Genomic DNA, 12,280 nt, shown 5'->3' on the forward strand with positions numbered 1-12,280 from the left:
CACTAAGTGGCCCCTGAAACAGCAGCATCAGCACCTTCTGGGAAACTGGAGGAAATGCAAATGCCAATTCACAGGCTCACTCAGAGCAGCATAAAATACTCTGGGTTGTGACCTGAAAGTCTTTTTTTAAAAAATGTATTGTTGTTCAAGTACAGTTTTCTGCCTTTTCACTCCAGGTCCACTTCTCACCACCACCCCAGCCATCCCTACCTTCCTCCCCTGACTCCACCCTGCTCCTTGCTTCTGCCCATGTGTCCTTTATAGTCATTTCTGAAAACTCTTCACCATTTCCCCCCCATTTTCCCTCCCATCTCCCTTCTTGTTACTGTCCATTTATTCTTTATTTCCATGTCTCTGGTTATATTTTGCTTCCTTGTTTGTTTTGTTGATTAGGTTCCAGGGAAAGGTGAGATCATAATGTATTTGTCCCTCGCTTCCTGGCTTTTTTCACTTAGCACAATGCTCTCCAGCTCCATCCATGCTGTTTCAAAGGGTAGGAGCTCCTTCTTTCTTTCTGCTGCATAGAATTCCATTGTGTAAATGTACCATAGTTTTTTGATCCATTCATTTTTAATATATTTTATTGATTATGCTATTACAGTTGTCCCATTTCCCCCCCTTCATCCTGTACACCCTCTCCCACCCATATTCCCCCCTTTAGTCGTGTCCATGTGTCATACTTATAAGTTCTTTAGCTTCTACATTTCTGGTACTATTCTTACCCTCCCCCTATCTATTTTCAACCTACAATCTATGCTACTTATTCTCTGTACATTTCCCTCCTCTGCTCCTCCCACTCCCCTGTTGCTAACCTTCCATGTGATCGCCATTTCTGTGGTCCTGTTCCTGTTCTAGTTGTTTGCTTAGTTTCTTTTGGTCTTGCTTTAGGTGTGGTTGTTAATAATTGTGAGTTTGCTGTCCTTTTACTATACATGTGTTTTCTTTATCTTCTTAGATAAGTCCCTTTAACATTTCATAAAATAAGGGCTTGGTGATGATGAACTCCTTTAACTTGACATTATATGAGAAGCACTTTATCTGCCCTTCCATTCTAAATAAAAGCTTTGCTGGATAGAGCAATCTGGGGTGTAAGTCCTTGTCTTTCATGACTTGGAATACTTCTTTACAGCCCCTTCTTGCCTGTAAGGTCTCTTTTGAGAAATCAGCTGACAGTGTGATGGGAACTCCTTTGTAGGTGACTGTCCCCTTATCTCTTGCTGCTTCTAGGATTCTGTCCTTCATTTTTACCTTAGCTAATGTAATTATGATGTGCCTTGGTTTGTTTCTTCTTGGGTCCAACTTCTTTGGGGCTCTCTGAGCTTCCTGGATTTCCTGGAAGTCTATTTCCTTTGCCAGAATGGGGAAGTTCTCCCTTATTATTTGTTCAAATACGTGTTCAATCTGTTGCTTTTCCTCTTCCCCTTCTGGTACCCCTATAATTCGGATGTTGAAACGTTTAAAGATGTCTTGGAGGTTCCTAAGCTTCTCCTTGTTTTTTTGAATTCTTATTTCTGCATTCTTTCCTGTTTGCTTGTTTTTTTCTTCCTTCTGGTCCACTCTAGTTTTGAATCCCAGTTTCCTTCCCATCACTATTGGTTCTCCATGCATCTTCCTTCTTCTCTTTTATGGTAACCTGTATTTTTCATCTAATTTGTGCCCAAAATCAACCAATTCTGTGAGCTTCCTGATCACCATTGTTTTGAACTGTGCATCTGATAGATTGGCTATCTCTTGGTTGCTCAAAAGGATGAGTCCTGGGGTATTGTTCTGCTCTTCTGTTTGAGACATCTCTCTCTCTCTCCCTCTCTCTCTCTCTCTCTCTCTCTCTGGTCTGGTTGCTCCTGTTATGGTGAGGGGTGGAGCCTTAGGTGTTCACCGGGGCTGGGCACCCCAGTCGCTAGCTTGTGACATTATATGCGGGGGCGGGGACGGGGGCAGGAGGGAACAATGGCAGTAGCTTTGTTCTCCTGAGACCTTAGTCCCTTCTCTGGGATCCTGGGTTGCGCTCTCTGCCCTGGTCCACAATTGCCTCTTCACTGGGTCCACGAGCTGTCGCTTGCGTACTCAGGGTCCACCCACTGTGATCTTGTGTGCCCCAGATGCTTTACGCACTCCCAGTTGCCTTATGCGCCCAGTTCTCCCTGTTCTCCTCCCACCATGACCCGCGCCTGGCTGCTCCTCTCCACCCCTCCTACCGGTCTGGATGAAGGGGTCTACTTCAACTTCTTCACTGTCCAACTATCATTCAGATAAATTCTCTATCATTTCTGGGTGTTATTCTGCCTCTAAATTGTTGTTGCTCTAATCTTTTTTGTGTGTGGAGGTACAGTGTGTCCACCTATGCCTCCATCTTGCTGAAAGTCCTTGATCCATTCATTTACTGATGGACACTTAGGTTGTTTCCAGCCCTTGGCTATGTAAGTGGTGCTGCTATGAACATGGGGGTGCATAGGTTCTTTTGGATTGGTGTTTCAGGGTTCTTAGGACATAACCCAAGCAGTGAAACTCTTTTAACAGGAATTCCCAGCAGCTTCCACTTCAGTCTATTACTATTTTGCCTCCAGCTGAAGCTCATTGCTCATGACAGCATCTATAAGCATCTGCCCCCGTCAGATTACTAGAGTACTTTCATTAAATTGTAAATTCATTTTTCTCTTATTTTCCTCAGCCTCTGTTTGGATCTTTTCTGAGATCACCCTCTTCCTTTAACTATGAGGTATTCCTCAAAGCATTTAATTCTTTACTTACTCCTTAAGGAAATGACTACTGTACTTATTAGCCCAAGAGCCTGAAATCACAATCAATAGACATGATGATTTCAATGCAAATCTGATGCCAACTTATCTGTTATTCTGAGTTTTTATGGTTTATCAATTCATCTTCAATTTGTATAACTTTCATTTATTTTACTAAACTCAAAGGAAAATGTCCCCAAAAGCCATCATTTATATTGCCTATAAATGTCTATTAATCTTCAAGAGGGTGGGAAAGAAATTTAAGATATAGAAGCTTAACTCTTACAGAGAAAAACAACCCTGCATTATCTCCTTTTTCAATTATACATGTAAATTTATGAAACTTTCAAGCTTCATGGCAGACTAATATGGATTTAAGTCCTCCAGAAATAGAAAGGAATTGCATTGGTTGTGAGTTCTAAACATTCATTGCATTAGATACACATTTTTTATTCAGATAATTCCTGTGGAAGTCCTCCTGTAGTCAAAAATGCCACTATACAAAACAGGATGACGTGGTATCAGTCTGGTGACAGAGTACGTTACGAATGCCTGAAACCTTTGGACCTATTTGGGGATGTAGAGGTGACCTGTCTGAATGGGAACTGGACAGATCCACCTCAGTGCAAAGGTAGAGTATCTTGTTCTCCCCCTCACCCCCATTGTAGAGGATATATTAGGGAAGAGCTGTGTTGGTATGAATACATAACGAAGTGATTCCTATGGATGAAATAAATTCGTGCAAATAAAATGGTGGTACTTAAGGTCCCATTCTATTCATGAAATAAGTACTATAGTGTACTTATTCTCGTACATATTTGGCCACATTAGAAAAGATGTTCTGTGTCATGGTTTCCAGAATGAGGTTGAGAGCGGGAGCTCTTCAGTGGGGCCTTTCAGCCCAGCTGATCCTCTGGCTTCTCAGCCACTGTCCATGGTGGGGGGTCAAGGCTGTCCCTATGTCCTCTCTGCTTACCCATCTGTGTGGTGGCTTCCGTACACCCTAGGTTTAAGACTCTTGGTCAGACATACTTCATTTGGTTATTCACCTTGCTTACTCCCTTATTTAGTGGTAAATACAGTTTGGTGCCTTAAAGAGGTGAAGATAGCCCCCACCTACTACAGAGACACCTTAAATCAAAGACTGTCCTTTTGTAGAGTCCAAAGGAAAATGTGGGCGCCCTCCAGCCATCGACAATGGGGACATCACCACATTCCCATCAGCCATATACGCTCCAGGAGACTCAGTGGAATACAAATGCCAGGCCTACTATAAACTTCAGGGAAACAGGATAATAACATGTCGTGATGGAGAGTGGTCACAACCACCCAAATGTTTAGGTAAGTGTGTTGCTATTCCCATGGGTCCTGGGAAATCTGTGTAGAGAGTGTGATGTTCTGCTCTTTATAACAGAACTTTCATGGATTACCATTATTCTGATGAATGCTTGACTCCCTCATAGCGATCTGTGAGTAAATAGCATATGACAAATTCCTAAGCAGGAAGAGCAACAAAGATTCTTTTATGAAAACTCTATATATGAGAACTGGTATTATGAACTTTAATTTAACCTTTAGTTATCCCTCAGAGCACTTCATGTTTACATCATTAATTGTCTGAAATGGCTTACATCTACAGGATGACTTTTCAATGAATCATATTGAAAAAGGTCCTAAGAATGAGTTCCTGGATCAGTGTAGAAGATTCTACATGACAGTGTAAACTTCTGTACTGAGAATTTGTATATCACTTAATGTTTTATGTTTCTTGTTTTTACCTTTAGAAGCATGTGTAATATCAGAAGAAATGATGGAAAAGCATAACATACAGTTAAAATGGAGACAAGACAAAAAACTTTATTTGGAATCAGATGATACTATTGAGTTCACCTGCCGACCTGCATATCGTGCAAAGTCACCACCTTCCGCATTCCGGGTAACGTGTCGGGCAGGAAAACTGACGTATCCCACTTGTGAATGAAATGATGGTTATCTGGTAGTCTGAAAATTGATATACATATATTCATTTAGAATATTTTATATTAATCCAATTCTCTATTTTTTCAAGTATATTTTATCTCATTTTTCTTCATAATCAGAATTTATGTGGATACCATTATAATCTGAAAGACCAATGAATCACTCTGAAAGGGATCTCATTAAAACGTGGCAAACCACAATGCTGTGTGTTCTAGTCATAAACATCCATGGTGAGAAATCAGAAGCCATTCCTTCACAACCCATTTGCAACCAACCACTCCCCTAATTTTCTCAACACTTTGTCTGGAACTTCCGAGGCTGTTTGAGACTCTTGTTGCAGAGGAAATGGGAAAAATGTTTGTCTCCATATTCAAAATATAATCGCTTCACAAACACGTAAAAACCAACCTATGTCACACCTGTGTTGGTGAGAAGATGTCAGCGGTTATTACCTGTCCTAGCGAAACACACACCAGAGACAGTGACAGGTGTGATCTTCTGCAGCCTGTCCCCTCTGTGCATACAAGCCCTCAGACATGTCACATGGAGCAGGTGGGGTCCAATTCAGGGTATGACTGCAGGGACAGGGGCATACAACCTGATAAAAACCCAGCATCAGCATAGACACATTCACATGATATCACGACATGCTGGGAACCGTGACTATGCATTTACAGAACAGAGACCGGCAGGAAGTGCAATGACACACCACAACTCCGTTGGATTTACAAACAGGGGTAAGGGTTGGGGTTCAGTTCCCATATTCCCCCAGTATTCTGTATTGAACATGTATCATGTTTGCATGAAGAAATACATTAACTTAGAGCAAATACACACAGAAAGTGAGACAACACAAGTTGAGTACCAGAAAACACTCTGCAGGATGGACCAGTCAAAATCATCTTCATGATTTTGCTGCTTTGTAGAGATTTGGACACTTTCAAGCACCAGAGCCTGAAATATGATTTTGATGTTTGTATATTTCAAACACATCAATAACTAAAATCACTTGAATATAAACTTTATTAATTTCTATAAAAATATTAATCCTTTAAGATGAAAGTGAAGATGTAAGTCTTATATTTTGCAACAGCATGGATGGACCTGGAGAGTACTGTGCGAACTGAAATAAGCCATTCTGAGGAAGGTCAGCTTCCTAAGATTTCAGATATGTGTGGAATCTAATGAACAAAGTAAACTAACAACCAAAATGGAGACAGGCTCACAGATACAATAGCAGACTGACAGCTGTCAGAGGGGAGAACTGGGGGGACTGAGTGAGAATGATGAAGGCATTAATTTAAAAATAAAACAAAACAAACACCCATAGACACAGACAAGAGTATGGTGATGACTGGAGGGAAGGGGGTGGGTGAGGTAGAAGAGGGTAAACGGGGGATGAATGGTGATGGGAGGAGACCTGATTGGGGTAATGAACACACAAATACAATGTACAGATGGTGTATTATAGAACAGCACCCCTGAAAGCTATATAATTTTATTAAGAAATGTCACCCCAGTCATTTCAATAAAAATATTAAAATGAAAATAAAGCTATAAGTAACTAAGCTACAAATACCTGAAGTGGTACCCTGTTGCTCTGTGTAAAAACCAAACCCGGGACATGGCTCCAATGAGGAGACTGGCCGTCACCAAGGAGACAGGTTAGGGAACCTGGGTCCCCAGGGAAGCCAGTTTCCTGTCACATGAGGGGACATCATCACAATGGACACGTCTCTTTGATATTAACACTGATATTTGTGCACATAGTGTTTCTCCCAGCCTGTTACCCAATAGTAGTGGAACCTGTCACACTTGGTTTTCATCATTTATTACATTGGTGGTCACAAAATAGTAATTTCACAGATCAGTTCTATTGTTCTTCTGCGTTCTTTCCCAGTGCCTCTTGTACACAGGTAAGTGTCCCTTCCCCAAGGCTGCGTAAATTAAACTTTCACCTAAAAGATGTAGCTAATCATTGTGTTTATCCTTCAATCTCTGATTTTTGGAGCAAGAATTTGTGTTGGTGTCCTTCCATGATGGTTTTCAAGATTTGTTCTTCTTCTTTAAAACTGTTGCATGTATCAGCAAGAATTCAGTGTTTAATATCCCATTTCTCACATTCGGTCACATTCATTTTTCCATTGGCGGTCCAGATGACACCAGTCTTGCCTAGGGGCTGTCTGCTGAACCACATTCTCAGAGCTCTGGCTGAATCCCCACTTACTCATTCAGCCTTTCTCTTCTTTATACCACAGTGTGTTGTTCCACGCTGTGTGTACTTCTCCAGCCAATTGCTCACGTGGGCACACACACTTGCAAGAACCTCAGATATTTTTTATCAGTAAATAGCATTTAGAATCCAATAACTGCACTACTGGTGCCGCATGGGTGTGTCCAAGAGTGTGGAAGTGTTTTCACTGCCAGGACCTCTTGATCATCAGATCTTTGAAATGGAAATGAAATCGAAAATGCATTGCAAGGATTTACAACACACCCATAACAAGAGTAAATGCATTTTTACAGGCACAATACACTCTTCTGCAAGGAATTCATCTGGGTCTCACACAGCACAATACAGTGTTGTCATGAGACCATGAAGAAAATACTGTCACAAGAATGGACAACAACCAAGTGCCAGTGCCCAGCACAGTGCCTGGCATCCAGAAGGGGCTCAGTAAATCTTTCCTCATCATTGCCATGGACAACACCTAAGTCTGTAAAATATTAAACGTTTAGCTTACAATGATTTCATATATTGCCATAAGGTCTTGGTCTGCCACCAGAGACAATGTCTGGCCTCAGGGGTGGGATGTAGTCAATGCTTTCAACAAAATAAAACAAATATTCTGAAAATAATTAAATAAATATGAATAAATTTATAAATAATGCATTAGTTCCTTTGGGGTTTTGGAGTTTAGGTTTAGTAATACAGGCTTTAGAAATTCTTCAGTACATTTTTCTCTCCTTTCTCATTACTTCTATATTCTTACATTTCAGTTTCAAAAAAAAAAGTTTCAAAAATGCAATGCAAGCATTACTATTATCAGTTTAACTAGTGATTGAAAGTTAAAATGTTTTTTTCTATTTATTGTGTCTCAACAGGTCTGGCACTCTCTAGTATTCAAACGGACTTGACATAATTCTAATCTCTGGGTGGCTTGTTTACCAAATTAGTAGTAATGTTTTATATTCATCTGCATTGGTATGTTTTTGAATTTTAGATTTTGTTGATTTGTTCCCTATTAATCTAGTCTTTAAAATACCTGCGAACACATTCATGTTGTAAAAGTCCAAGTGAGAGAGAAGGTCTGTGCAGAGTCGTCTGACTCCCTTCAGACCTGTTCCCCATTCAATATGTTTCAGTTTCATCGGTTTCTGACACCCTCCAGTGTTCATGAGAGAAAAGAGAGGTTCTTTTGCACGTTTATCTATGTCTTGCTGTTTTCACTTTACATGCCTCTCACTGAGTCCATTCCCATATCTTACTATCCCAACAATGAATGATGCCATTAATATCCTCAGTTGGGCATATTGTAGGTTAAATTGCCAGAAGTGAGATTTATGGATCCTCAATCAACTTCACAGATTTTTTTTTCACTTTTTCTCAGAGGGGTCTGTTGTCAGCCTGTTAGACATTTTCCCTCCTGGAAGGTAACACGTGATAGCTCAGAGTAGCTTTAAAGTTCACTTGTTGTGAATGTGCTTCTTTGCACTGAAGACATTTAAGGACCACTTGTCCTGTGATTTTTCTCTTAATTTTCTGATTCAGACACTAGGCCTTTTTCCTATCATTCTTCTTTGTTTAGAAATAAGATCATTCCTTTTATTCACACTTAGTGATAGAAATTAAAAATATTTTCCAGGTGGGTTTTTGGTTTTTTACTTCATGTTAATTTTTGTAGGCAAGGTTTTTGAGTTGTGTGCTCTTATCATTAGCACTCATTTTTTATTTACTCAAATTCAAAGTCAAAATCCAAAATGAATCTTCAAAACCATGATTTCTTTCTCTAATTATATTTTATTGATTATGCTATTACAGTTGTCCTGATTTTTCCCCCTTTGCCTCCCCTCTCCTCAGCCACCCCCTCCCTCAGGCAACACCTCCCTCCCCTACCATTGTTCATGTCCCTGGGTCAAGTGTATAAGTTCTTTGGCTAGTCCATTTCTTGTACTGCACTTTGCATTTCCATGGTTATTCTTCTTGTTTGCTTAGTTTGTTTTTAGACTCAGTTCTTGAGAGATTTGTATTTCTGCCTTTTTATTGTTCATAGTTTTGATCTTCTTTTTCTTCAATAAGTTTCTTTAATGTTTCATATATTAATGGTTTGGTGATGATAAACTCCTTTAGTTTTTTCTTCTCTGGGAAGCTCTATATCTGCCCTTTAATTCTCAATGATGGCTTTGCTGATAAAGCAATCTTGGCTGTATGTCCCTGCTTTTTATGACTTTGAATATTTCTTGACAATCCCTTCTAGCCAGTGAAGTTTCTTTTGAGGAATGAGCTCATAGTCTTATGGGAACTCCCCTGTAGGTAACTAGCTTGTTTTCTCTTGCTGCTTTTAAGATTTTCTCTTTATCTTTATCCCTTGGCACTTTAATTATGATGTGTCTTGGAGCTGGGCATCTTTGCAGGCATCTTGTTTGGGACTCTCTGTGCTTCCTGGACTTGCCTGTCTATTTCCTTCAGCAAATAAGGGAAGTTTTTTCATTATTTTTCAAATAGATTTCCAATTTCTTGCTCTGTCTGTTCTCTTTCTGGCACCCTGATGATGTAAATGTTGGACCTCTTGAAGTCGTCTCAGGGGATTCTTGTACTATCTTCATCTGGGCAGGGGGTTCATCTGAGGTTTCCTTTTCCTTCTTGTTGTTCTGATTGGTTGCTTTTTGCTTCCTTATGTCCCAAATCATTGATTTGATTCTTGGCTTCTTCCACTCTACTGTTGTTTCGCTATAGATTGTTCTCTATTTCAATTAATGTATCCTTACTTTGACTAAATCTTTTTTATGCTGTTGAGGTCCTGCCTAAGTTCTTTGAGTGCCCTTATAACCAGTGTTTTGAACTCTGCATCTGATAGATTGCTTATCTCCATTTCATTTACAAATGCATGAATTCTTTTTGTTGTTGTTCAATTATGGTTGTCCCCATTTTTCCCACACTGTGTGAATTCTTAGGAAGGAAGCTGTTATCACTATGAGACTCTGCAGGAGAATTATGAGGCAAATATTAGACAGGTTTACAGATGGTTTATCAAAATAATAAATAAGGCCAAGTATATTCAGGACCCAGTGAGGTCCAACTGTATCTGGACTAGTGGGACTTTCTGGGATCCTCCTGGACAAGATGGGGAAGTTGGCAGGTTGACCAGATGGCTTGTATGTTTTTGAATGAACTCGTCAGACTGGCAGGTGCACGGCTCTGTTTCTGGGCCTGCTCCCTCATCATCTGTGTGACCCAATGGTTTGGGGTTTTAGGGAAAAGCAGTGAATTCCCTTCTTGGAGGACACAGGCAATGAGGACAGAGTGTCATGAACAGTCCCAAATGCTTTTTGGCATCTGTAACACTTCACAGCAACATTTAACTGTGGTGACAGTCTCATGGACTGTCCCTAAAGAAGCCACTACACCAGCACAGAAGGATTAGCAACCCCTCTAAAATTCATGAATATCTAGTGAACACTAAGATCTCTAAAGTCAGCTCAAGGTGAACCCACTGCAGCTGCTTAGGAGACCACCACCTGCATCCACCAACATGCAAAAGGGAGCCTGAGGCAAATATCAGTCCCTCGCATCTCGGTTTCAGTCCTCCCATTAGCACACTATTATGTTGCCTTCGAGAACCAGCTTGTAAGACAAAGACAGATTCAAACGCACCCAATGAGAGAGAAGACCAGCAGCAGGCTCAGGCCTGTGGTACTTCGTACTGGGTTCCACTTTTAATTAAACCTCTTTTGGACCTTTGAAAGAAAACCCCAGGGACCAATTTTTATTTTGTCCATATCCTGTGAAACACCATAATGAGGTGGCTAATCACCCTTCTTCTTAAGCCAGACCACCAGGGTTCACGTCTCTTCTGCACTATGTAAGGATAAATTTAACAGTGTTTCTCAGACCCAGTTTCTGCAAACCCAGACTCAGCTGTGTCTGAGGCAGAATGATTATTATGGGTCCCATATCTTCATGTATCATGATGAACATTTAAAAATATCACGGTCAAGAGAATATATTCAAAATCTTGAAAAGCAGCTGAAACTACATGAGAATGTTACTCAAAATAATGAGACTAGAAGAGTATTTCCTTCCCAACATTGAAAGCTGCCAGGAAGTAGGAAAACTCCATCCATGATGTGAGAAAGAGACAGAGGGCAGGCGGAACACCACACCTGGGCTCGGGTCACTCCCAGGTCTGTGCTGGAAATAAGACTCTGGGGTGTTCAACAATGCAGTTTATACTCTATGCAACAAGTCTGTAGAAAGCACTTGGAAATTTCTATAATCAAGCAAGAAAGGAAATGGATCAATAAACTTGCAGGTGAATATGATCATGTATATTTGAGCTAACTGTGTGTGTGTTAGTTCTTTCTTTAAACATCTTTGCTTCAAGTTTCTAAAAATAGAATCATATTTAGGGATAAAAGATATCCTAGTCTGGTATTAAGAGTACTGAAGTATTTGTAAATCATGTCATGTAATGGGCAAATATCCTGAATTAATATGTAAAAACCTATTAACAAATAACATTGCACTTTGCATATAATCAAAAGTACTCAACATGTAAAAATAATGCAATAAAACAGTTACATCTATTTTAATATATAAGATAACTTAAAAACAATTTTTTCTAAAATTTGAAGGAAATAATCAAATATTTAATATAATTTACTTATTTAGGTATTAGGAAATGTTTCTTTATCTTTCTGTGTTTAATAATAAATATCTTACCTAAATGACTGGTTTGAGAAAAGACTAAGAACGTTACTTTTTGTGTGATATGAACAATAGACATTTTCTTGCTTTATATTTTTTACACTGTCTCCAAAATCTGGGAAAAAAACCTAGATAGACCTGAACAGTTCGCTTCCTCCAGAGTCCACATCCAAGTTCATACATCACATGACACACACGACATAACCTCCTTCACCTCAGCAAGACGTCCGCGCCAGCTCTGCCCTCGGAACTCTGTAACCCTTCTTGTCCCAGGAGCCCTAAACCAGGGGGACAGTGATGCTGAGCAGGTGATAGTTCATCGATGAAATAATTCTTCTGTGTTTTGATTGGTCATTGAAATCATTACTTTATCTGCTCCTTGTTTTTTGTTGCCAGTGACACCTTGAAATATTCTGGAAAGAAAGCACGGATGTCCATACACGAAAGACAGGAGTGAATCGTACTTTCTAGCACCTGCAGGAAAATGGTGCTACAGCCGTGAGGAACCCACTGTGTGACTTTTTCACAAGGTGGCTGGATGGCATCACTTGCATACCAGAAGGTAGGTCGCCAGAAGTACCAGGCCATAGTAAGTGATGTGTGTAAAGCTCCCTATGTGTGCACCTTTCAAATACCT

General features: G+C 40.1%; 1 protein-coding gene across 8 annotated transcripts in view; it reads left to right on the forward strand.

Annotated features, from left to right (window-relative positions):
• Positions 1 to 12,280, forward strand: part of LOC114512472 (complement factor H) — a 157,561-nt gene that overhangs the window by 127,860 nt on the left and 17,421 nt on the right. For 6 of the 8 annotated variants that reach the window (XM_036016225.1, XM_036016227.1, XM_036016224.1 and 3 more), the window contains one exon: positions 3,193 to 3,366. In XM_036016225.1, coding sequence (XP_035872118.1) covers positions 3,193 to 3,366 — 174 coding nt within the window. Of the gene's footprint in view, positions 1 to 3,192; positions 3,367 to 3,893; positions 4,077 to 4,519; positions 4,916 to 12,280 lie in introns of those variants that run through there. The other 2 variants (XM_036016230.1, XM_036016231.1) reach the window with 1 other exon arrangement.

Source organism: Phyllostomus discolor, chromosome 15 (assembly GCF_004126475.2).
Source record: "Phyllostomus discolor isolate MPI-MPIP mPhyDis1 chromosome 15, mPhyDis1.pri.v3, whole genome shotgun sequence".
Classification (NCBI taxonomy): domain Eukaryota; kingdom Metazoa; phylum Chordata; class Mammalia; order Chiroptera; family Phyllostomidae; genus Phyllostomus; species Phyllostomus discolor.